General features: G+C 48.9%; 1 protein-coding gene across 5 annotated transcripts in view; it reads left to right on the top strand.

Annotated features, from left to right (window-relative positions):
• Positions 1 to 16,539, top strand: part of RAB7B (RAB7B, member RAS oncogene family) — a 39,719-nt gene extending 23,180 nt beyond the window's left edge. For 4 of the 5 annotated variants that reach the window (XM_033410574.2, XM_033410572.2, XM_033410573.2 and 1 more), the window contains 2 exons: positions 13,156 to 13,230; positions 15,853 to 16,539. In XM_033410574.2, the coding sequence (XP_033266465.1) occupies positions 13,156 to 13,230; positions 15,853 to 16,260 (483 nt within the window). In that variant the 3' untranslated portion in view covers positions 16,261 to 16,539. Of the gene's footprint in view, positions 1 to 1,774; positions 3,912 to 13,155; positions 13,231 to 15,852 lie in introns of those variants that run through there. The other variant, XM_004282435.4, reaches the window with a different exon arrangement.
• Positions 16,540 to 22,555: the final 6,016 nt, after the last annotated feature.

The raw sequence follows: 22,555 nt of genomic DNA, 5'->3' as shown, positions 1-22,555 counted from the left end.
GCTGAGGGCTACTCAAGGCCCATCATCCCGGCTGACTAAGGGTAGCTGGTGCTCTGCTGGCCCGGACACCCTACCAGGGAGCGGGTGAGAAATGGGGGCTCTTCAAGAAGCAAAGGGCTTCCCTGGTGGCGCAGTGGTTGAGAGTCCACCTGCCGATGCAGGGGATGCAGATTCATGGCCCGGTCCGGGAAGATCCCACGTGCCGCGGAGCGGCTGGGCCCGTGAGCCACGACCGCTGAGCCTGCGCGTCCTTTGCCTGTGCTCCGCAACGGGAGAGGCCACAATAGTGAGAGGCCTGCATACAGCAAAAAAGAAAAAGAAAAGAAAAAAGAAGCAAACAGTGGGAAGAAGGGCTGGGTCCCAGGCCCGGTGCCCTGAGCTCTGTGCTGTCAGGCCAAGCAAACAGTGGGAAGAAGGGCTGGGTCCCAGGCCCGGTGCCCTGAGCTCTGTGCTGTCAGGCTAACCTACTGCTTGCTGTATGGCAGCAGCAGCGAGTGACGGGGCATCATGGGACCTTCTCATGTGTCTTGGGGGGTGACCATCATGAGGGTGCCGCAGGCAGGTCTGACACAGCCTCCTGGGGTCCGGAGTCACCGGCACTAAGGGTTTGGTTGACATTCGCCAGCTGGGCACCATAGCCGGAGCCCAGGAGCCACGGAGGAGAAAAAAATCAGTGAAGGCACAACCGCTCTTCTGGAAATTGTCCCCTCAGAGGGGCACTTGAGACAGACAGCCCCACAGGGGGCTCTGTCCAGCTCAGGTCCGCACCAGCGTGTCCACTTACCCACTAACCCTCACACACACACCACCGGCTGCAGGGAGAACATGAATGCTGGGAGCTCGGAGACTGGGGGGAGGCTTGGCCAAGGAAAGAGATGTGATCCCTCGAAGAAGAGACCCTTCAGTGTGTAGAACCCATCTCCTTGAGGAAGGATGCCCTCACCCTTGAACCAAGCTGGGTGGGTCATAGGTGAGGAGTGGCCAGCTGGGTGGGGAGAGGCTTGTTAGACTGAGAAGGGGCTTTCTCTGGACCTCGTTGGGACAGGAGACTTTGGGAGGGTGGGCAAGGAAGCAAAAAGCCCCAGTAGAAACATTGAGTCTATTTTAGGGAGGGATCCCTGGACATGGGAAGTTCAGAGGATGGTGGGAGGTTGAGAGGTGGGCACGGTGAGAGAAGGTTGGGGTGTGGGGACGTTTGCAGGGAGAGGTTTCCTGCAGAAATGAGGAGTGGGCCGTCATCATCTCTGCCTGAGGGCAAACATCACCTCAGTTGTCCCCTCTGGAGAATGGCAAGTTACGGGACCTGGTTGGAGGTCAGGAGACCTGGGCCTCTAATGCAGCCGCCCACCTGCTCTGGGCTCCTGGGAAGGAGCTGGAGGAGGAGGTGAGGAAGGAGGGGGCGGGGAAGACTTCCTCCCCACCGGGCCTCAGTTTCCCAACTGCACAAGGTGGGGGAACAGAAAGCCAGACCACCATCGGCCATTAAGAAATAGAGGGCAGTGCTTCCCTGGTGGCACAGTGGTTGAGAGTCCGCCTGCCGATGCAGGGGACATGGGTTCGTGCCCTGGTCCGGGAAGATCCCACATGCCGCGGAGCGGCTGGGCCCGTGAGCCATGGCCGCTGAGCCTGTGCGTCCGGAGCCTGTGCTCTGCGACGGGAGAGGCCACAACAGTGAGAGGCCCGCATACCGCAAAAAAAAAAAGAAAAGAAATAGAGGGCAGGTGGAGCTCTGCCTGCCAGGATGCGAACGCTGACTCCTCTTTTCCTTCTCCAGTATCGAAGCGTCTTGGAGAATTACCTCACAGACTCCATCAAGCTCTCACCAGAAGACCAGTCCAAGAGCAGTTGCTGCTGACTTTCCAGACTCCCACTCTGCACACCCAGGGACAGAGCACGCGCAGGGCCTGGTCATCCTGGGCCCCCACCAGCCCCACTGCCCACCCAAGCTCAGATGGCAGTCCAGGCTCTGCAGCCAGAGCCCTGAATCCCTCGCATCTGCACTGGACCCAGAACCAGAGGGCGGCCCTGCCTCAGGCTGAGTGTAGAGAGGCCAGGGCTGGGCCCTTGAGCCTGGATGAAACTCCGGATGTCACAGCCAAACCCCAGAAGAGTCACGATTCCCTCGCGGACTCCAGCTTTCTTGCCACACTCCCTTCCCAGCCACACCCCTGCTCTAGAACGCACATCTCTGCAGACAGGCCGCTCTCTCTGGAGTCCTGTTATATTCTCCTATGGACTGGCCTTCCTCAGCCCATCCACCACCACCCCCAAGAGCCACAGCACAGCTTTGGACAAGGGTGCAGCTCAGGCTCCCTCGTAACCGGGGCCAGGGAGTGAGGGTCTACCTCAACCCCTGGCAGCAGCTGTTCAGGCCTGGGACACCCCCTGTTTGTCCCCTCCAGAATGCAGGACTGAGGGAGCGCAGGAAAAACCCACCGGGGACTGGTGCATTTCTCCCTGCTGGTGCTCAGGCAACTCCCATAACTCTCTTTGAGCTTCAACTTATTCATCTGTCAAATGGGAGTTGCATGTGCCCTGCCCACGTCAGTGTGGTTTTGAAGACCAGAACCTCTGCTTGAATCTCAGTTGCTCTTGTTGCGATACATTTACTATTCTTTCAACAAGTATTTCTGAGTATCTACTATGTATGATGCATTGAGGTCCAGTGACAAATGTAACCAACCTTGCTCTCCTGGATCCGACATTCTGGCGAGGGAGAGAGGCAGTAAACACAGAATGTAAACAGGTATTTTCAAACAGCAGGTAAGTGCTCGAACAAAGTGAAACACGGTAATGGGATAGAGAGGGACAGGGGGTGGGGCTGGGTGCTGTTTCAGACAAAGTAGTCCATGAAGGCTTCCCTGGGGAGGCGACATTGACTCAAAGGCTAGAGAATGAGAAAGGGGCTGCCACCTGAACTCGACAAAGAACATTCTGAGGAGAGGTTGCAGCAAGGGCCAAGGCCCCAGGTCGAGGACAAACTTGCGTTCCAGGAACAGTGAAAAGATGAATTTACCTGAGGACTCAAAGCTGCTGTCCCAGAGAAAAGCAAAGGGGACCCCGCCCTCTGGATGACTCCTTGAGTGTCTGTCAACTGGCCAACAGAGGGCAGCAGTGATCCTTTCCTTCCAGCAGAGCAGAAAGCGGAAGCTCCACGGGCCCATGAAGAGCTGCAGTTTTCCTGTGTAGATGCTCAAAGCTTCTTCTCGGGCTCTGGGCATTTTCAACCCTTCGAGATTTGTGGCGCAGGAAAATCCCAGTTTCTTAAGCCTACAGAGAGACGAGCAAAAACTGCAGCATCAGTGATTCAGGCAAGAAATCTGCATCAGTGACAAATACTAGAAGAGGGGCCTGGGAAGCTCACGGAGTCTCTGTCCCTGCAATCTCTACAGCCGTAATCTTCTTTTTCTTCTGGCGATAAACAACACAGATAGAGCCCAACCTGAAGGGAATAGGCAAGATGACCCCGCAGGGTCTCCCATGACCACATCCATGCCCACCACAGAAGTCTCCTGTCTACACAGAAGTATTCTTCCCTGAGCTCCCAGCAGAGCTGGGGATGTTAGCCTATGACTTCCAAGTGTCATCTGACACTGAAGATATGAGGTGGGAGTCAGTAAGAAAGTCTGGGGAACCCCTTCTCCCCACCCAGCTATGAAGGAAGAATTGCTTGTCCTGGGCAGAGGCATGGACCTGACATAGGAGCAGGTGGCCTGGAGCACACTTTTGTCTCTGTGTCCTTCATGGGGGTGGCACCCTGCACATCACACAGGCTCTCCTAGGAGTCTGTCGGACTGTGGATTGGACGTGTGGTGCGTGGGCGTGTATGCAGCAGCCCGTGCGCTGCAATGGACGTAGGAACCATTCTAAACGTGCACAACAAATAACAAGTGTGTCTTTCTTCGTTTTAATCTTTTGTGGTATTTAGTTTTTAAAGTTTTTTTTTTCAATATCCCCATAGTTCAAAATTCAAAAGATAATAAAAGGGAAGACAGAGACAACAAAGAGTATAATAGGAACAGTGATGTAATTGGCAGGGCCCAAAATGAAAATGCCCCACCCCTTGGCCAAAAATCATGAGGAGTTCCGAGACGGTGACACTGGATCATTAAACCAAGCGTGGGGTCCTTCTGAGCGCAGGGGGCACACACCCAGGAAACTGCGCCTGAGTAAGCACTATGTTTTCAGTGCCCTCCGGAATGACAGAGCCCTGGCCAGGCCCACCTGGGCCGCTTGGAGATAAAAGGTTCTGTCTTTGCAAAAGCCACGTGGAGATTCAACACCAGCCCCAAACCACGCATTTTGAATCTTCCCCAGAGTCAGGAGCCAGGACTGAATGTTCACATGGGGGGTGGAGAGTGGGGACCTGAGGCCCACAGCATCCCTCCTATCAAGACTAGGGGACATGCTAGTGACCAATCTCCAGGGCAAATGGAACTGAGCCAAAACACTGTGGGCCGCTCCACACCCCTCCCCCACTCCTGAGTCTGAGACTGACCCTCGGTTCCCAGCCAGTAGGGGCAGGTATTCGCAGAAAGAGGCAGGATGTGGGGCTGCAACTCCCGGCCAAAGGGAGCCCACTAGAGCCTGGCGGGGGCGGGGGGGCGGGGCAGCCTGTCCCAGGGCCCTGTCCTCAGCATTCTTTCAGAGAAGAGGACCTAGATTAACAAGACTGCTCCAACCAGGCTGCTCCTCTACCCACTACAGCCCTCCTCCGAGGGGCAGCTCCAGGCTGCTAGTGAATAAGCAAGAGAATCCAGGCCAGGGCTCTGGGCAGCACACGCCCATGCGGCTTGGAGAAAAACAAACCCAGATCTTCTCGCCAAATAAACCTGGCCGGGCCCTACTGGGCGCCATAGTGCCCAAGGGGATTTGGGGAAATGCTGTTTCTGCATTTGCTCTTTGCTCAGCAGAGGCTCCCACTGCATCCACAGCCACAGGCAGATGCCGCAGTCAGGCCCGTGGCAGGTGCCCACAATGGGGTCTTGTTCCCAGGAGCGCACAGTCCAACGGCAGCCTCAAAGCAGCCACGCTGGCAACAACACCAAAACTAGTTGCCGCGCACAGCAGACACAGCTGCGACAGTGGACCTGCGTGAGGCCAGCCCTGCTGCGTGCGCACCTGGAGGCTCCCTCTGCAGTGTGTGCTGGCAAGGCCGGAAGTTTAGTTCCAGTAGAGGGCAGCGGCCTGTACCAGGACACTCTGTGCATGCCTGTTGGGGGCGTGGGGGGAGCAAGGGCTTAGAAGATCAGACAGTAGTTTTCCCTTGCTGAAGTACAGAAAAATTGTAACTAAGCTCATAGGCTTGGAGGGGAGCAAACAAAAAACCAGGTGAAGGGGTGCTGGCAGTGAGGGGACAGAAACACTGCCAAGAGCCCTCCTCATACCAGTGAGTCCTCCACAACAGTCCACGGAGGAGGGCATTGGCCTCATTTTTCAGATGAGGAGACTGAGGCTTCCTCTCCCGCCACTCACATCCCGCCATGTCCTGTCAACACCTCCTCGTCCTTGTCTTAAATTCATTTCCTTCTCCCCTCATCCTCTGCTCCAATGGGTCCAGCCGATCACAAGCCTTGCCTAGACCACACTTCCCTCCCCTTGAGCCCCCTGCCTGCCCTCTTGTCCCTTCCCTAACCACTCCACATGGCAGCCATCGCAGTGGCCTCCACAGGACAAGTTCCTCTTGTGACCTACAAGGGCCCACCACCGCCAGCCACTGCCTGCTTGTCAGGGCTCAGCTCTGGCCACAGTCTCTCTCGATGCTGCAAAGGGAGGACTTTCTCTCAGTCCCCAGGGATGCCTCTCACCTCCGCGCCCCGCCTGGCAGGGGACCTCTGTTGGGAACTCTGGCCCCTCTCTAGTCCTTCACCAGGCCAATTCCTCCTTAGCTGTTAGTTACCAGCTAAAGCATCATTTCCTTCAGTAAGGATTCCCTGATACCAAGACCAGGTTAGGGACCCCACCATGTGCCCCCCCAGCCCCCCTTATCACAGTGCCAGAACAGTAGCTCCACTAGGGGCAGGGATTTTCATTGGTTTTATTCACCACCGTCTGCCTCATGCCCAGAGCAATGCCTGACAAGGGTTGGGACTGGAGAAATATTTTTGGAAGGAAGAGCTCCTGCAGTATTTTATCATAATTGTTTGTCTGTTTGCCCTTAGACTGTAGTGTCCCTGAGGGCAGGGCTTGTTTTTTTTTTAAATTAACTTCTGTTGAAGTGGGCCTGTTTTGATTAATCATTTTAACCCCAGCACTCAGCATAGAGACTGGTGCATAGTGGATGATAAATAAATACTGTGGAATAGAATAGAATACTGCATAGGTATTTTTTTTAATAACAATAAAATGTTCTATGTAATGACATGGAATAGATAGCTGAGATTCATTGTTATGTGAAAAGGCAATGGCAGAATCATGGGAATAATATGCTATCTCTTCCATAACAGGAGGCTTAAATAAGATTTTATGTTCATCTTTGCTTGTACATAAAGAAAACTCTGGAAGGATGCATGGAAAATGGATAAAAGCAATTCCCTTTCAGAGGGGGACTGGGCAAGTGGGAGTCAAGAGTGAGAGCAAGACTCTTCCTTGTATAATTTTGTACTTTGAACTTTGAACTCTTTGAATTATTACATAATCAATAATTTAAAAGAAGGAAAATTAATATTGGTGGAAAAAAGTACAAGCAGGGAAAGAAGCAAAACTCCAACCAGGACCTAGCTGCCTCCAGTCAGTCCATCCTATGGCCTTGAATCCAAGGCTGACAAACTTGGATTCTGCCACCAGAGGGTACACGACTAAGAAATGCTCCAAGCTTACATGCTCTGGCCAAGATGCCAAGTCCCCTGGGATGTGGTGAGATCATCTCAAGTTCTCTTGGTTCTCGTGTGTCCTATCGGAGGATCCTGTCTCCTGGGATGTTAACTAGTAACTGAGCGATCATTTCCAACATCAGAAGCTCAGTTCTGGAGATAAACTATCAAGTCTGTGCACTCCTTTGTGAATTACCACACTTAGAGGTAGGAATTTCCCAAGGTTAATCTCAGGGCTTACCAGTTTGTCAACACCCTGGAACCCCCTTTCCTAAACCCAGCACTGACCCCTGGAAAGACACTACTCTAGCTTATAGGCTCCAAAGTAAACTGGTACAACAATTTTTTTTGGATATATTGAGTAAGGCACCACATACAGGCCCTCCAAACCTGCAATTCCACCCTGCACATGCACAACCCTTGCTGGTGCACCAGAGGTCATGATCAAGAATTTTCTCCCACAGTCAACATAATACTAAACAGTAAAAAGCTGAAAGCCTTCCTGCTAAATTCTGGAACAAGATAATGTTGCTCACCCTCACCACTTCTATTCAACACAATATTCGAAGTCCTAGCCACAGCAATCAGACAAAAAAAAGAAATAAAAGATATCCAAATCAGAAGGAAGAGGTAAAATTTTCATTATATGCAGATGACATGATACTCTATATAGAAAACCCTAAAGACTCCACACAAAAAACTATTAAAACTGATAAATGAATTCAGCAAGGTAGCAGGATATAAGATTAATATACAGAAATCTGTGGCATTTCTTTACACCAGCAATGAAATATCAGAAAAAGAAAGTTAAAAAAAAAAAAAAAAAGATACTGTTTAAAATTGCATAAAAAAAAAATTCCTAGGAATAAGTCTAACCAAGGAGGTGAAAGACTTATATGCTGAGAACTATATATAAAACATTGATAAAGGAAATCAACAAAGATTCAGTGAAATGGGAAGAGCGTATCCCATGCTCTTGGGTTGGAAGAATTAATATAGTTTAAATGACTATACTACCCAAAGCAATCTACAGATTTAATGTGATCCCTATCGAAGTATCCATGACAATTTCCCCAGAACTAGAACAAATAATTCTCAAACTTATATGGAACCACAAAAGACCCAGAATTGCCAAAGCAATCCTGAGGAAAAAGAACAAAGCTGGAGGCATAACCCTCCCAGACTTCAGACAATACTACAAAGTTACAATAATCAAAACAGCGTGGTATTGGCACAAAAACACATATAGATCAATGGAACAGAATAGGGAGCCTGGAAATAAACCCACACTCCTATGGTCAACTAATCTTTGACAAAGGAGGCAAGAATATACAATGGAGAAAAGACAGTCTCTTCAGCAAGTGGTGCTGGGAAAGATGGACAGCCACATGTAAATCAATGAAGTTACAAAACTCCCTCACACCATACACAAAAATAAACTCAAAATGGCTTAAAGACTTAAATATAAGACATGACACTATAAAGCTCCCAGGAGAGAACATAGGCAAACATTCTCTGACGTAAATCATAGCAATATTTTCTTAGGTCAGTCTCCCAAGGCAAAAGACATAAAAGCAAAACTAAACAAATGGGACCTAATCAAACTTATAAGCTTTTGCACAACAAAGGAAACCATAAACAAAATGAAAAGGCAACCTACGGAATGGGAGAAAATATTTGCAAATGAAGAGACAACAGGGCTTAATTTCCAAAATATACAAACAGTTCATACAGCTCAATATCAAAAAAACAAATGACCCAATCACAAAATGGGCAGAAGACCTAAATGGACATTTCTCCAAAGAGGACATAACATAACATATGGCCAACAGGCACATAAAATATCCTCAACATCACTAATTATCAGAGAAATGCAAATCAAAACTACAATGAGGTATCACCTCACTCCAGTCAGAATGACCATGATTAAGAAGTCTACAAATAATAAATGCTGGAGAGGGTGTGGAGAAAAAGGAACCCTCTTACATTGTTGGTGGGAATTTAAATTGGTGCAGCCGTTATGGAGAACAGTACGGAGGATCCTTAAAAAACTAGAAATAGAGTTACCATATGATCCAGCAATCCCACTCCTGGGCATATATCCTGTAAAAAACATAATTGGAAAAGATACATGCACCCCAAAGTTCATAACAGCACTATTTACAATAGCCAAGACATGGAAGCAACCTAAGTGTCCATCAACAGATGAATGGATAAAGAAGATGTGGTATATATATACAATGGAATATTACTCAGCCATTAAAAAAAGAGTGAAATAATGCCAACTGCAGCAACATGGATGGACTAGAGATTATCATACTAAGTGAAGTAAGTCAGACAGAGAAAAACAAATACTATACGATATCACTTGTATGTGGAATCTAAAAAATAGTACAAGAGAACTTAATTACAAAACAGAAACAGACTCACAGACATAGAAAACAAACTTATGGTTACCAAAGAGGGAAGGGGAGGGGGAGGGATAAATTAAGAATATGGGGGCTTCCCTGGTGGCGCAGTGGTTGAGAGTCCGCCTGCCGATGCAGGGGACGCGGGTTCGTGCCCTGGTCCGGAAGGATCCCACATGCCGCGGAGCGGCTGGGCCCGTGAGCCATGGCCGCTGAGCCTGCGCGTCCGGAGCCTGTGCTCCACAACGGGAGAGGCCACAACAGTGAGAGGCCCGCGTACCGCAAAAAAAAAAAAAAAAAAAAAAAAAAAAAGGCCATAATTATGGACGCCTAAAAAAAAAAAAAAAAAGAATATGGGATTAACAGATACATATCACTATATATAAAATAAACAACAAGGGTTTACTGTATAGCACAGAGAACTACATTCAATATCTTGTAATAACCTATAATGGAAAAGAATAATATATAGATAGATAGATAGATATAGATATATACATACACATATATAACCAAATCACTTTGCTGTACACCTGAAACTAACACAATATTGTAAATCAATTATACGTCAATTTATTTTTTTTAATATTTATTTATTCATTTTGTTTTTGTCTGCATCGGGTCTTAGTTGCAGCACGTGGGATCTTTCGTTGTGGAGTGCAGTCTTCTCTCTAGCTGTGGCGCACAGGCTTCTCTCTAGTTGTGGCACGCAGGCTCAGTAGTTGCAGTGTGCAGGCTCTCCAGTTGTGGCACGCAGGCTCCAGAGAACCTGGGCTCAGTAGTTGCGGTGTGCGGGCTTAGCTGCCCCACGGCATGGGGGATCTTAGTTCTCCAACCAGGGATCGAACCCACGTCCCCTGCATTGGAAGGCGGATTCTTAACCACTGGACCACCAGGGAAGTTCCAACTATATTTCAATTTAAAAAAAAGAATTTTCTTTTTAGTATTGTTTGTAATAGCAAAAGAATTTTTAAAGAAAGAAAGAAACTAGAAATGACCTAGATATCCTACAGGAAATTGGATAAATAAAATGTGGTATATTCAAACAATGGAATTTCACAGCAGTGGAAATAAATAAAGCACATATATCAACTGGGTGAATCTTAGACGCTTATAGAAGATAGCAAGCCATAGAAGACATACTGTAAACCATTTATGTAAAGTTCAAAACTAAAGGATTTATCTTCGTACTTATTTATCACAAATGCATGTGGTAAAACAACATAAAGCAACAAAAGGCATGCAAACAACGGAATAATGGACCCCAAATTTAGACAGTGGTTACCTTGATTGGAGGTCGGAGTGGGGGTAAGCAGAGGGATGCAATAGGGGCCAGACACACAAGGCACCTGGACGATGCTGGGAATGATCTATTTCTGCATAGAGTTGTGGAGCCACAGGCAGTCATTTTATTATTACACCTTGCATCTTAGATGTATGTTACAGGCATTCTTTTTAATGACTCAAGTATTCAAATTTTAAAATTTCAACCACAGCCTGAGCTTTGGCGTCAGGCCCACCTGGGTTTGAATCCTGACCTTCTTTTCTTAGCTGTGTGACCTTGGGCCTGTCACCTGACCTCTCAGAGCTTCCAAGGTCTCATCTGTATGTGGGGATAATAATGCTTACCTTGAAGGGTTATGCATGTGCTATGCCTGCTCGTAGTAGATGCTTAATAAATGGTGGTTATTACTGGATCAGGAAGAATTGCAAGGGTGTTGGTTTAAATCTCTTATTTAAATAATAAAGTGAATAAAGACATAGGATTCTAGGATCACCATTGTAGGTTAAGGGCACAATGAATGAGGATGCAATGAATAAACAAGTGAGGGAACAAACAGAAAAACTCATTCATCCTATTTGTACCTCCACATCTTCTCCCCTCAGTGACTTCTGGGACTCAAGTTGCCTGGTTAGCATTGTGGTCACTTAAAACAAAATCCAATTCTCACGCCTACCCAGGGCATCTGAAAGCAGGCAGCTGACAAGCTTAGCCCCAGGAAGATTCTGTCTCCACCCTCCAATCTGGACCAAAGAGAGGACCTTTGGGAAGAACTCACTGCATTCTCCCTATGCCACGCACCTGGCACAGTTCTGGGCCCATAACAGCTGCTTTTGGGGAGGAGAGGGCTTTGGTCAACAGGGAGCTCCCCAGACATTTGCAGCCTTGGATCCATCACTCTTGAATCTGTGGGAGATTTCCTTGCCCTTAAAGTCTCAGCAACATTTGTTTTGTATACAATGACAGCCCATGATTGGAAAAAATTAAGTGGATTTCCAAATCCTGAAAATGGGAGAGACTGATGTTTTTAGGGCTTCTGAGAATCTCTGCCAGTCTCTGATTTTATTTTATTTTTTTTCCTGGTTCAGGCTAGATCTAGGGGAGAGAGTTACCTGTGGAATCATGGACAGAATCATTGATTTGAAGTCAGGTTATTTCAACCAAGCTTTTGTGTGGACTTGAGCCATTGTGCCTAGCCTCAGTTTTCTCCTCTGTAAAATGGGGACAATAATTATTTCTTGAGGACTTCCCTGGTGGTCCAGTGGTTAAGACCCTGTGCTTCCGTTGCAGGGGGCACAGTTTCCCTGGTAGGGGAACTAGGATCCTGCATGCCGTGCAGCACAGCCAAAAAAATTACTATATCATTATTTCTTGGTCATTTCACAGGGAAAGATAGAAAAATGATAGAAAGATAAAATAAAATCATGAATATGTTAGTCATTTGGAAACTATACAGCTCTACATAACATGGTGTAGAGAGAGAATGCTGGATTTGGAGTCAAAATACCTTCGCTGGTTGGTTGTTTTTAAGCTACCAAATATATTTTGAGGCTTATTATGTACCAGGCACTGTTCTGAGCACTTTATGAATGTTAACTGGGAGATGGAACATACACAGATAATCACGTAAGGTGTCCAGAGGAATGAGTGTAGTGGAAGAAGGATAGAGTGGGTGTCTGAGGCTGTTCAGGCTATTGTAACAGAATACTAGACTAGGTGGCTAATAAACAACAGAAATTTATTTCTCACAGTTCTCGAGGCTGAAAGTCCAAGACCAGGGGGCCAGTATGGTCAGGTTCTGCTAAGGACCCTCTTGTGGGTTGCAGATGGCCACCTTCCTACCGTGTCCTCACAGGGTGGAAGGGACAAGCTTGTTCTCTGGGGTGTCTTCTATAAGGGCACTAATCCCATTCATGAAGGCTCCACCCTCATGACCTAATCACCTCCCAAAGGGTCCACCTCCTAATACCATCAACTTGGGGGTTAGGATTCAGCATATGAATTTTGGGGGAATACAAATAGCAGGGCAAGGAGATATAGTGTGACCATGGGCCAATGATGTCATCTCTTTGAGCCTCTGATCTCTTATTGTAAAATGGAGCTGCTGAGGCCTTGCCTACTCCAACAGTCTAGGAGCCAATCAAATAAATGACAGAAGTGTACATGGTACATAAACTGTAAAATGCTATTCCAATGCAGGGATTGTGGAATTTGTTGTTATTTCCTCTGTTCCTGTGGTACTTGGTTCATATCTCTGTTTTAGTATGTTCACCATTGTTTCATAGTTGGCCATGCAGGTCACTGTGTCTCTCAATAAACTGAATTTTTGAGGGCAGGAACAGACTCATGTGCAAAGTAAGTATGAAACAAAGATGTAATTATCCATATCAATAATCTCTATTTAATGAGCCCCTACTAGTGCCACACACTTCACCTTCAATATATCTTATTATCTCTGTTCCCAGAAAGAGGCTCAGAGGCTCAGGGAGGTGAGTATCTTGCCCGTGGCCATTCACCAGGGAGTGACAAAACCAGGATGCAAACTTGCATCTCTCTGACTCCAAATCTATGATCTGTCACCAACCCCAGTCTGTCACTGGGTGTTATTATCCATCACACAGCAAATATTTAATGAGCACCTGCAATGTTCTAGGTGCTTTACCATGTGCTGGAGACATGGAGATGGATGAGGCAGGTGAGGTATCTGCCCATATGGAAGACAGAATCGGTAAGTTATCAAATAAATAAGAGAGGTACAGCTTTGATACTCTGGGAGTCCTATCCAGGTGGGGAGGCAAAGGAGGGCCTGTCTGAGGAGAGGACTGCAGAGCCGAGCCCTGAGCGATGAAAAGGAGGGAGACGCAAGAGGGAAGAGATATGGGAACATATGTATATGTATAACTGATTCACTTTGTTATAAAGCAGAAGCTAACACACCATTGTAAAGCAATTATACTCCAATAAAGATGTAAAAAAAAAAAAAAAAAAGAATCTGGCTTTCAGAAGACCTTGGAGGAAGAGCCAACAAAGAAAAGAAGCTGAGGTGTGAATGAACTAGGAATGTTCTCCAAGCTGTAGGGCAGCCAGGGGCCTGAAGAGTCATGAGAAAGGGGACAGTGGTAAGAGGTGAAGTAAGAAAGGAAGGCTGGATCTGCACCGTGCAGGGCTTCATAGACTGTGGAAAGGAGCATGGGGACTAACAGAGGCTCCCAGGCAGAAGAGTAATGTGATCTGAATGTGATTATGTTTTAGAAGAGATATTATTATTATTATTAGTTTAAATAGCATTGGAGTTTGTGAATAGTAATTATAACAACGTTTTTTTAAAAACATGTTTAGAAGACAAGAGACAGAGGGGAGAAGAGGTCAGGGAAGGCAGACGTAGGCAGGGAGTAGGGACAGTGGTTCAGCAAATGATTTTTGCAGGTGTTTCCCTTCGCCTGAGCTTCAGCAGAATTCAGCCTCCTTTATCTTATATACCGGGTTAGCCAAAAAGTTTGTTCAGGTTTTTCGTAAGAGTGTACGGGAAAATCCAAACGAGCTTTTTGGCCAATCCAGTATACTAATAATGGGCTGTAAATGGAAAACACTAGATTTCCGGGGCGCCACTGTGAGAGGGATCAGGTTTCTTCCCCTTTCCCTTCCTACCCCGAAGAGAGAGGTGGCCTAGAACCCCAGGGCTGAGGGGACCCATCTGCTGCTGTCTGGAGCAGTCTGGAGGATGCTTCTTAAAACCAGCCCTTTCTCCCCAGGGGCAAGGCTGTTGATTTCTAGATTCAGTTCAGTCTTGGCCAGAATGTGGCCTGGGAGTCAGGCCTTCTGGGTTCTTATTGTGTAGCCTTGGCTGCCCTCTGGGAAATGGGCAGACAAACCCAGCCTCATCCCTGCTCTACTCCCATGAATTTGTGAGTAGAAAGAAGATCCCCACAGAGTAGGGACAACAGAAAGGGGAGATGGTACTGCTGGGACCTGGCAGAGGCCTCAGATGTCTACACCACCCCTTTTCTCCAGTTCAGATGTCTACACTGCCTGTCTTCTCCACCCCATCCCTTTTACTATGCTCCTCCCCAGTCCTCTTCTCCCTCCTGGAGAGGAAGCTGATCCACATCTTAGGAAGCTGACAACAAGCAAAGGAAAGAAAACTCCAAGAAGGAAGAATTTTAAGAAGCAAAAAGATCTAATTTGAAAATTTCTGGACAACTGAGTAATCTCACCCATGCAAATTACACAAGATTATGTGAATTGTAATGTAAATCAGTGTACTGGCACATTTCCTCCTCTATTTCCAATCTCAGCTCTTTGTACCCCTGGAGGTGTCTGGGGTGAGGGGATCCTGGCAGAACCCCCGGTGCTGATGCAAAGCTTGCAGGATTGAGTTTTCCAACCTCTCCCACTCCCAGACTGCAGATTTCTTTTTTTTTTTTTTTAATACATCTTCATTGGAGTATAATTGCTTTACAATGTTGTGTTAGTTTCTGCTGTACAACAAAGTGAATCAACTATATGCATACATATATCACCATATCCCCCCCCCCCTTGAGCCTCCCTCCCACCCTCCCTATCCCACCCCTCTAGGTCATCACAAAGCCTTACTTTGGTTCTGTTTCCCTCCACTCAGGCCACAAGGCATCCCTGGAAGGGACCTAGGAAAAAAGCCTTTACCAACCCCCAGCCCCCAAGACATCCCTTGTCCTAGTGGCTGGACAGCACATTTATGTACCATATTCAGAGATGATGGGGCAATTTTGACGGAGGGAGGAGCTTAAAAGAGACTTATGCAAATAGAGCTTCTTTATGCTAATGATATGCAAATACAGTTGGTTTTCTTTCCTTGGTCCCTGGAGCCAAGCAATGACTTGTCTATGTGCAGTGGACCGAAAAGAGGCCCAGAGAGAGAGCTAGAGAGAAGGAAAGGGAAGAAAGAGGCCTGAGAGCCCTGGCTGACAGCCCCCACCCCAAAGTCATCTGACCCCTGGGCAAAGAACAGCTGACAGGGCAGCCCAGGCCGCCTGGAGGAAGCACAGAGCTCAGATGGGTGGGGGTGGGGAAGTATCACCTGTGCCCTGAGCTTTCGGGACAGGTGCTGTCCCCTTCTTTCCCTGTGGGGAGTGCCTCTCACCACCTCCCTCCATCTGTATAGAGATTGTCTCTCTCTCTCTGCTATTATCTCCTACAATTGCTCATAAATGACAACACCCCCCAGCAGCCCGCCCAGCACTTGAACCCCTTCTGGCCCAGGAGGCTTGCCTGAGGATTAGCTCCTCTTTGGAGAGTCCACAATAGCCCTCCATATCCTTTGTGCCACTGTTTGCTGCAAATATTGAAGCTCTCTCCTGAAACCCCATTACAGGCCATCGGGACAAAGGCTTCCCACGGGTCTCCAGGACAGAGCCAGTGCCAGGATGTTCCTCGATACTATACCCGCTGCCTCACCTGCTGCTTCTTCTCCAGTTACCCCCAAAGGGAAATAATCCACATTCACACCAGGCATCCCTGCGCAAGGCAGTGGGCAGGCAGACGCAATGGTGCTCACTCCCAGGCTTGCCCATCAGAGGGGAAGTGGGGAGCTGGGCATTCTGGGGGTGAAAGGGGTCACAGGCAGTTGGGAAATGGAAAGATCTGGGGCGAGAGAAACTCGGTGGAGTTCTCGGGTGGAGCTGAGGACATAGCAGGTGCACCATGCGCTCCTTTGCCATTGGGCCCTCCCAGATGCTTTACCTCTGCCTGGAACATTCCTCCCTCCCTCTCCCCAGCCTAATTTTCAGGGGCTAGTTTTATTCATCCATCCGGTCTCACCTCAGATTTTGCCTCATCACCTCCTCCAGGAAGCCATCCCTGCTTCCCAAACTTAGGTGTCCTTCCTCAGTACTTGCACCTGGTATTATAACTGCCTGCTCACTCTCTGCTTCCCTTGTCCCTCCATCACCCAGACCTCTGAGGTCCCCAGGGCAGCTCATCATTGCGCCCTCATGTGGCACAGCTCTTAGAGCATGGCAAGTAAATATGGCTGAATAAATGAATGATTGAGTGAATTCAATCAAGTGTGGGCTATGCCTGGTCCTTGAGTCCTCAGAATTCTGACTAAAATGGTGTTTTAGCCCCATAAAGGGGCCTGGGGAGGGAAGGACCAAGAATCTCTCAGTACTTTCTACGGAGACTCCTCCATTTAGTGAAGGGCACTGGACTGAGTCCACCAACCAGGAGACACTGTACAAGTCTCTGATCTCACCAGAGCCTCAGTCCCCTCATCTGGCAAATGGGAAGAATGACACTGGGAAGGTGAAGTGGGAGAATGCTCTGAAAACGGCAAATGAGTTGATACACGAGCGTTACTTGAAGGGATGTGAAGGACCTTGGCTCGGGGTGAGGGGACCACCTCACGAGAGGAAACAGAGCAGTTTTTCAGGTTGGCACCCAGCTGTCACCCAGGAACAGGTGCTGGGTTGGAGACACGGGGTCCTGCTTCCAGGTCTGAAGGTGGCAGGTGCACCTCTTGGGAACCTTGGGAGGCAACCCTGGAGTCTGAAAGCCAGCTGGCCCTGCTTTTCCACCTGCCCTTTCACTCTCCCAGTTACTGTAAGTGAGAAGCCTGGTCAGACGGGCCAGGGGCTGAATCCAGCCACTTAATGGGCAAGTTCTTCATTTCTCTTTGCCTCAGTTTCCTCCTCTGTAAAACAGAAATAATAACAGTGCTACCTCACAAGGTTGTTGTTAAGAAGCTTAGTTGAGTTAACTATACAAAGTATTGAGAACTGCTTCCAGCACCTCACAAGCTCTCCATAAACACAAGCCATTGTTCCTGTCTGTCCCCGTACACACCCTCACTTTGTTTCAAGGAAGCACAGAGATCACCCTCCCATTTTACAGAGGGAGAACCTAGAGAGGTTCCACTGGAACCGGAACTTACTAGAAGTTAACAGTGGTTCAGGAAAGGGAGTTAGACAAAGACCTAAGGTGTCCCAGTTTCTACTCCCATTTCCTTGTGGTTTCGGACTTGAATAAAATTCTCTCATTACTTCATGTCTATTAGTCCTGGCCACCCTATGAGTCAGCGACAGAGGTTTCTCCTGTGTCCCTCTCACCCTCTTAGCAGTGCTGGGCTATAGACACCCTCGAAAGATAAATAGTGGGATGGCTGATGTATTGAGAGATGGACAGCAAAGCAGAAGCAATCCCCTGATCTCACCAGGCTCCCCAGGGAAGCTGAACTATGGAGCCCATCGCTCACCAGGGGTGTCTGGGAGCCCAGATGCCCAGCGGTGGACAGCAGTGCCCAGGTGACTCTGGCAGCCGCAGGGGCTCAGGGAGGGTCCCTGACAGGCCTGGCAAGTTGGGCCAGGGGCACTGGTTCTGAGACAGGAGATTTCCCCAACAGGACTGTCAGAGGTGAGGGCAGCCTGGGCTGCTCAGCCTACCGACAGGTCTTTAGTCATATGGAAGGAGGACCCTGTGGAAATGTGGCGGCATGCCTGAAAACTGGCAAGCAGTCAACTCTCTAGATGTTTCCCTGCAGGAGCACGGGGGTAGTTGGCGGGGAATGGGGCACCGCCACCCAGGAGTCTGCCCTGGGCAAGCTTGCTCCACAAGGAGAAAGGCTTTCCAAACAGAAGGGACTCTCCACTCGACCTCCAGCTCAGGGGGACAAGTCCTTGCTCGTGGCTTCCCCCTATGCTAAGCAAGTACCAGGCATACAGCAGACAACAAAACACACCTGAGGAATGACTGAATGAACTGTCCTCAAAAAACACCGGGATAGACGCTTCCACAGCCTCTTCCTGGACCCGTGTCAGGACCTCACAGGTCCCTTCCTCTCATCTCACCTCAGTCCTTTCAGCTGCCGTTTAATCTCTGATTGCTGGGTCAAGAGTCTAATAAATAAGCCTCTCTAAGTTCTTGGATGGTGATAAGGTGCCCCCTCGGCCTTCTGTGGAATAAGTAATCCTAAAAATATCTTTCATCACTTCCTTGGCTCTCCTCTTGGCCCATCTCCAAGGCCTTCCTCAAATTTCCTCCTTGGACCCAAACCTGAGTGTTCCTGGCTGGCTCTGCCAGGGAGAGAGCTCTTGTGTGAAGAAGCCTGGGGTGCGGGGGGGACGGACCCGGAGGTGAGAGCAATTTTCCGCTTCAAGGGCCTCCAGCCAGGGGATTGCCTCCCTGCCTGGGTTTCTGAAACTCTGCTCATTCAACCGGTCTTATCTAACTGCCACCAACCCAGACTCCTTCCCGGCATCCTGGGAGATGAGTCCCTCCCTGGCAGGGTACAGTGTGATGATCGCATGCCCTGGCTCTCGGCTCTCTCCCTTTACCATTCCTAAGAACTCCCCCAAGGGAGCCTGTTCGAATGCAGATTCCCAAGCCCCATCCTCAAAAATTCTGATTCCAAGGATCTAGGGTGACGCCCAACCAGCTTCGTTTTAGGAAGCCCCCCAGATGCTGACGGTCCAGGAATACTGCTCATGGACCATCTCCCCAGGAGACCAAAGGGTCGAATGAGAGGTGGACAGCTCCTACAAGGAGGCAGAGACCTAGTCTTGCTGCCCATGCCAGGCAAGAGGCAGATGGCGAGCTGGGGGCCAAATAGAAGCAGGATCTTGGAGCTGGCCACCTTGGGAAACGGAAACCCTCTCGCACCAGCCCCCAACTCAGGTCCCAGAGCATCAGGAAGCCAGAGGAGAGAGGAGCAGGAAAGCCCCCAGAGGAGAAAAAATGCTGTGCAGCTTCTGCAGTGACAGAGGTTTTCCTCCATCCCAGGGCAATGACGGGGCAGAGACTGGCTGCCTAGTTGATGAAGTCTGGTTGCTGGGTGATGGGGGAGGATGGGGCAAGGGGAGCGAGTGGCCCCTTGGTGACCTGTAAGGCTGTCCAGTTATCCCTCCAGTCTCTGCCTCTCTGTCTTTTGGAGTCATTCTGATCCCTGAAACTGACAGCCCAGCTCAAGGCTCCTGAGCTTCCTGACTGCCCCTCCAGGTCGCCAGCCCACAGAGGAGCAGCAAACGCCCCACCATCGCCCTTTCACCCCATTGGTCTCAGGACCCTCACCACAGTCCCACAGTCCCGATCCACCCTTGATTCTGTTAGTCTCTGTGCAAACCCACCGCACCCAAGGGGAGCTGCCTTCTGGGCAGCCTGGTGGATTTAGAGTTGGGAGGCCTGGCCCGCTAACTAGCGGTGCGAGCTGGGGCAGCCTCCCGGCATTTCTGAGCCCCAGTTTCTTCATCTGTAAAGTGGGACTAATAATCCCCACCTCCAGAGTGCCCGTGAGGATCAAATGAGTGCTTGGTCAGTCAAATGCACGTTCTGTTGACTAGACATCCCCTGTTCAGCCTCAGCTGGCCCAGCCTCGTCACTCTTCCTCAGATACCCTACCCTCTACACCACCCTCACACCTTCCCTGTACACACCCAAACCCTAAGCATCTCCCGAAGCCTGCAAACTCCAGCCTGCAAGGAGTTCTTCTATTGCTCCCCAAATCAGGGTCACCTGTCAGTCTCCTCTCCCCACCTAGACCCCATGCTCCCCAGGTGCAAACTCTACGACTTGCCAGTTTGATCCCAGCTTAAATGATCAGATTCCAAAGAAGTCAAATGTCATAAAATACACATCACACAAACCATCCCCAAATTCCTCCCTCTCTAGGGACCTGGAAACTAGCTGAGGATTTTATAGTATCAGGTGATCTCATGGTGGGTGGCCCAGCACAGAAATTCAGGGTTGGGGGCATTCCAGTTGGTGGCCTGCCAATCAGTGTTCACGATTCCTATTTGGGGGTTTTGGAGAAAGAAAGAGACCCTCCCTGGTAGTGCTGGCCGCTGGCAGAGACCTTTGTGCTTACAGCCAAATGGACCGGCTATGAGGACCTGGGGCATTTTACTTTACTTCACTTTTCAGAGCACACAGAACGTTAGAGCTGGAAGGAGTCTTAGGGGCCAGCAGGTCCCACAGCCCCTCCCACCTCCACTTTACAGTTGAGGAAACAAGGAGTGTCCGGCCCAAGGTCACCTCAGGAGACAGGGACAGAGCTAAAAGTCTCGATTGCCTAGCACTCTTGTCTCACTGGGAACTCCACTGGGAGGGAGAGAGGCTAAAGAGCTATGAAATGTACAAAGCACTCTAACATTTGTCTTTTATTTAGTCTCCTCTAACCTGTGAGGTAGGTATAATCAGTAGCATTCTAATTTTACTGTTGTGGAAGGAGGCTCAGAGCAGTTATGGTACCTGCCTAAGGTCACACAACTGACACGTCTGGAGCTCTGTCCTTGGAGCCCATCATGGCAAGCTGTATTACAGACCTGAACGCTTTTGTTTCATTGGGCTTAAGGGAAAAGGGCCCTTTGCCTCCTAAGTGGGAGTGGGAGAGTGGCCATTATAGGAGGTGGGAGGAAACCTCACTCCATAAAGTCTTACCTTCACAATATCCTGAGGAGACCGTCCCCAAAGTTACAGAGCCCCTGTAAGTTAGTGAGTGGTAGCTCTTGGAACCAGGCAACATGGAGATCTTCTGTTCTTGGGTGGTTGCCTCTCTCTGTAGTCCTCCACCTGTACATAAAAGTCCCATAGCAGGGACAGCTGCTGTGACCCAGAACCCACTTATTCATTCACTTGCTCATTCAACAAACACCTACTGAATGCCATGCACGTGCCAGGCAGTGTGCTGGCACTGAGGATGCTCAAGTGACTAGGACAGTCAGCAGAGCTCCTGGTGGGGCTGAGGTCCTCCCCGGTCCTCACCTCTTGGCCATTAACCTATATTCTAGTGAGGGAGACAGATACATAAATAAGGACTTGACCATTCACTGTGGTAGGTGCTCTGATAAGGCTGTGCAGGGGCTCTAGGAGCCCAGGGAGGGGCACCTGGTCCAGGCTGGGGGATGACAGATGGAGAAAGTGGGCTGAATTCAGAAGTGTGTGTAAAGGTAAGCCTGGCAAGAGAAAAGAAAGGGCATTCCAGGAAGAGGGTGCAGACAGCATGAGCAAAGGTGTGGGGAAACAAATAGCATGGCATGTGTAAGCTGTTTGTGTACACTTAGAGAAAGATCTGGAAGGGTGTATCCTCAACTGCTAGGGCTGGTTATCTCAGAAAATTAGATTACGGAGGCTTTTGCTTTCTTATTTGCACATTACCATTTTGTTTGAAATTTTTACAGTGAGCAGGAATTACTTTCATAAGCAGAAAAAAACAACACACAAAGAATGTTTTGTGTATGATAGATCTGAAAAAGCACGGTGTTTGGGGAGTGTAAAATTGGAGGAGAAAGTACAGGGAGCTGTCAAAAGTCCCCAGGGCCTGGAACAGCAGCGGGTCTGACTCTAGCCCGCAGGCAGTACCTGGAGTGCTCAGTAACTGGGTGAGTCCTTTCCTGAGAAGGCTCAGGGCAGCTGGAGCTGATGTATTCCACCTAGAGCTCCAGGGAGCAAGCAGATCCCTGGGGTTCTGGTGCCCCTCAGCTAAAGCTCCCACTTTCCTTTAGGTTGGGACCCGTGCTGAGCTCTGGCGGAGAGGTGATTCCACTGGTAGCATGAGGGGTTCTAGGCTCCTAATCGGGGTGTTTCTCTTGGCCCCTGTCTCTGTTTCACTACCTCACTCCCTAGCCTGGAACTGGGCTAGACCAGTGAAGGACGAAATACCTGAAGCTCTTTAAACAAGGTCATTTACAACAAAAAAATATTTTGATCTTACCGACCTTTCAAAGGAGTTTTCTATAGACATCATTTTTTTTTAACACCCTCAGTATTAGTAGGCTCTTTCTCTATTTGTCCTTTGCCAGAGAAGGAGGAAATAACTTGCAAGCTGTAACTCAGGTATATCATTCAAACACACACATACACTTACAGTTCCTTCATCCATTCAGCAGGGTCTGTAGGAAGGGGCTGCAACAATGTCTCCAATCCGGAATAACCTCTCCTTCACTGGTGTTTGGAATTTTATTTTAGGCTTAGGTACTGCTCATCCTCTTCCTATAGCTTCTCCTTTTTCTCCCCCCCTACTACAAATGCCTGGGAAGGTTAGGCTCGGGTTAGATCTCAGCAACTTAACGCAGGTTTGTTGGTGGTGC

Source organism: Orcinus orca, chromosome 1 (assembly GCF_937001465.1).
Source record: "Orcinus orca chromosome 1, mOrcOrc1.1, whole genome shotgun sequence".
Taxonomy (NCBI): Eukaryota; Metazoa; Chordata; class Mammalia; order Artiodactyla; family Delphinidae; genus Orcinus; species Orcinus orca.
The sequence above is the reverse complement of the archived record's forward strand: the minus strand, read 5'-3'. Positions and strand labels throughout refer to the sequence as shown.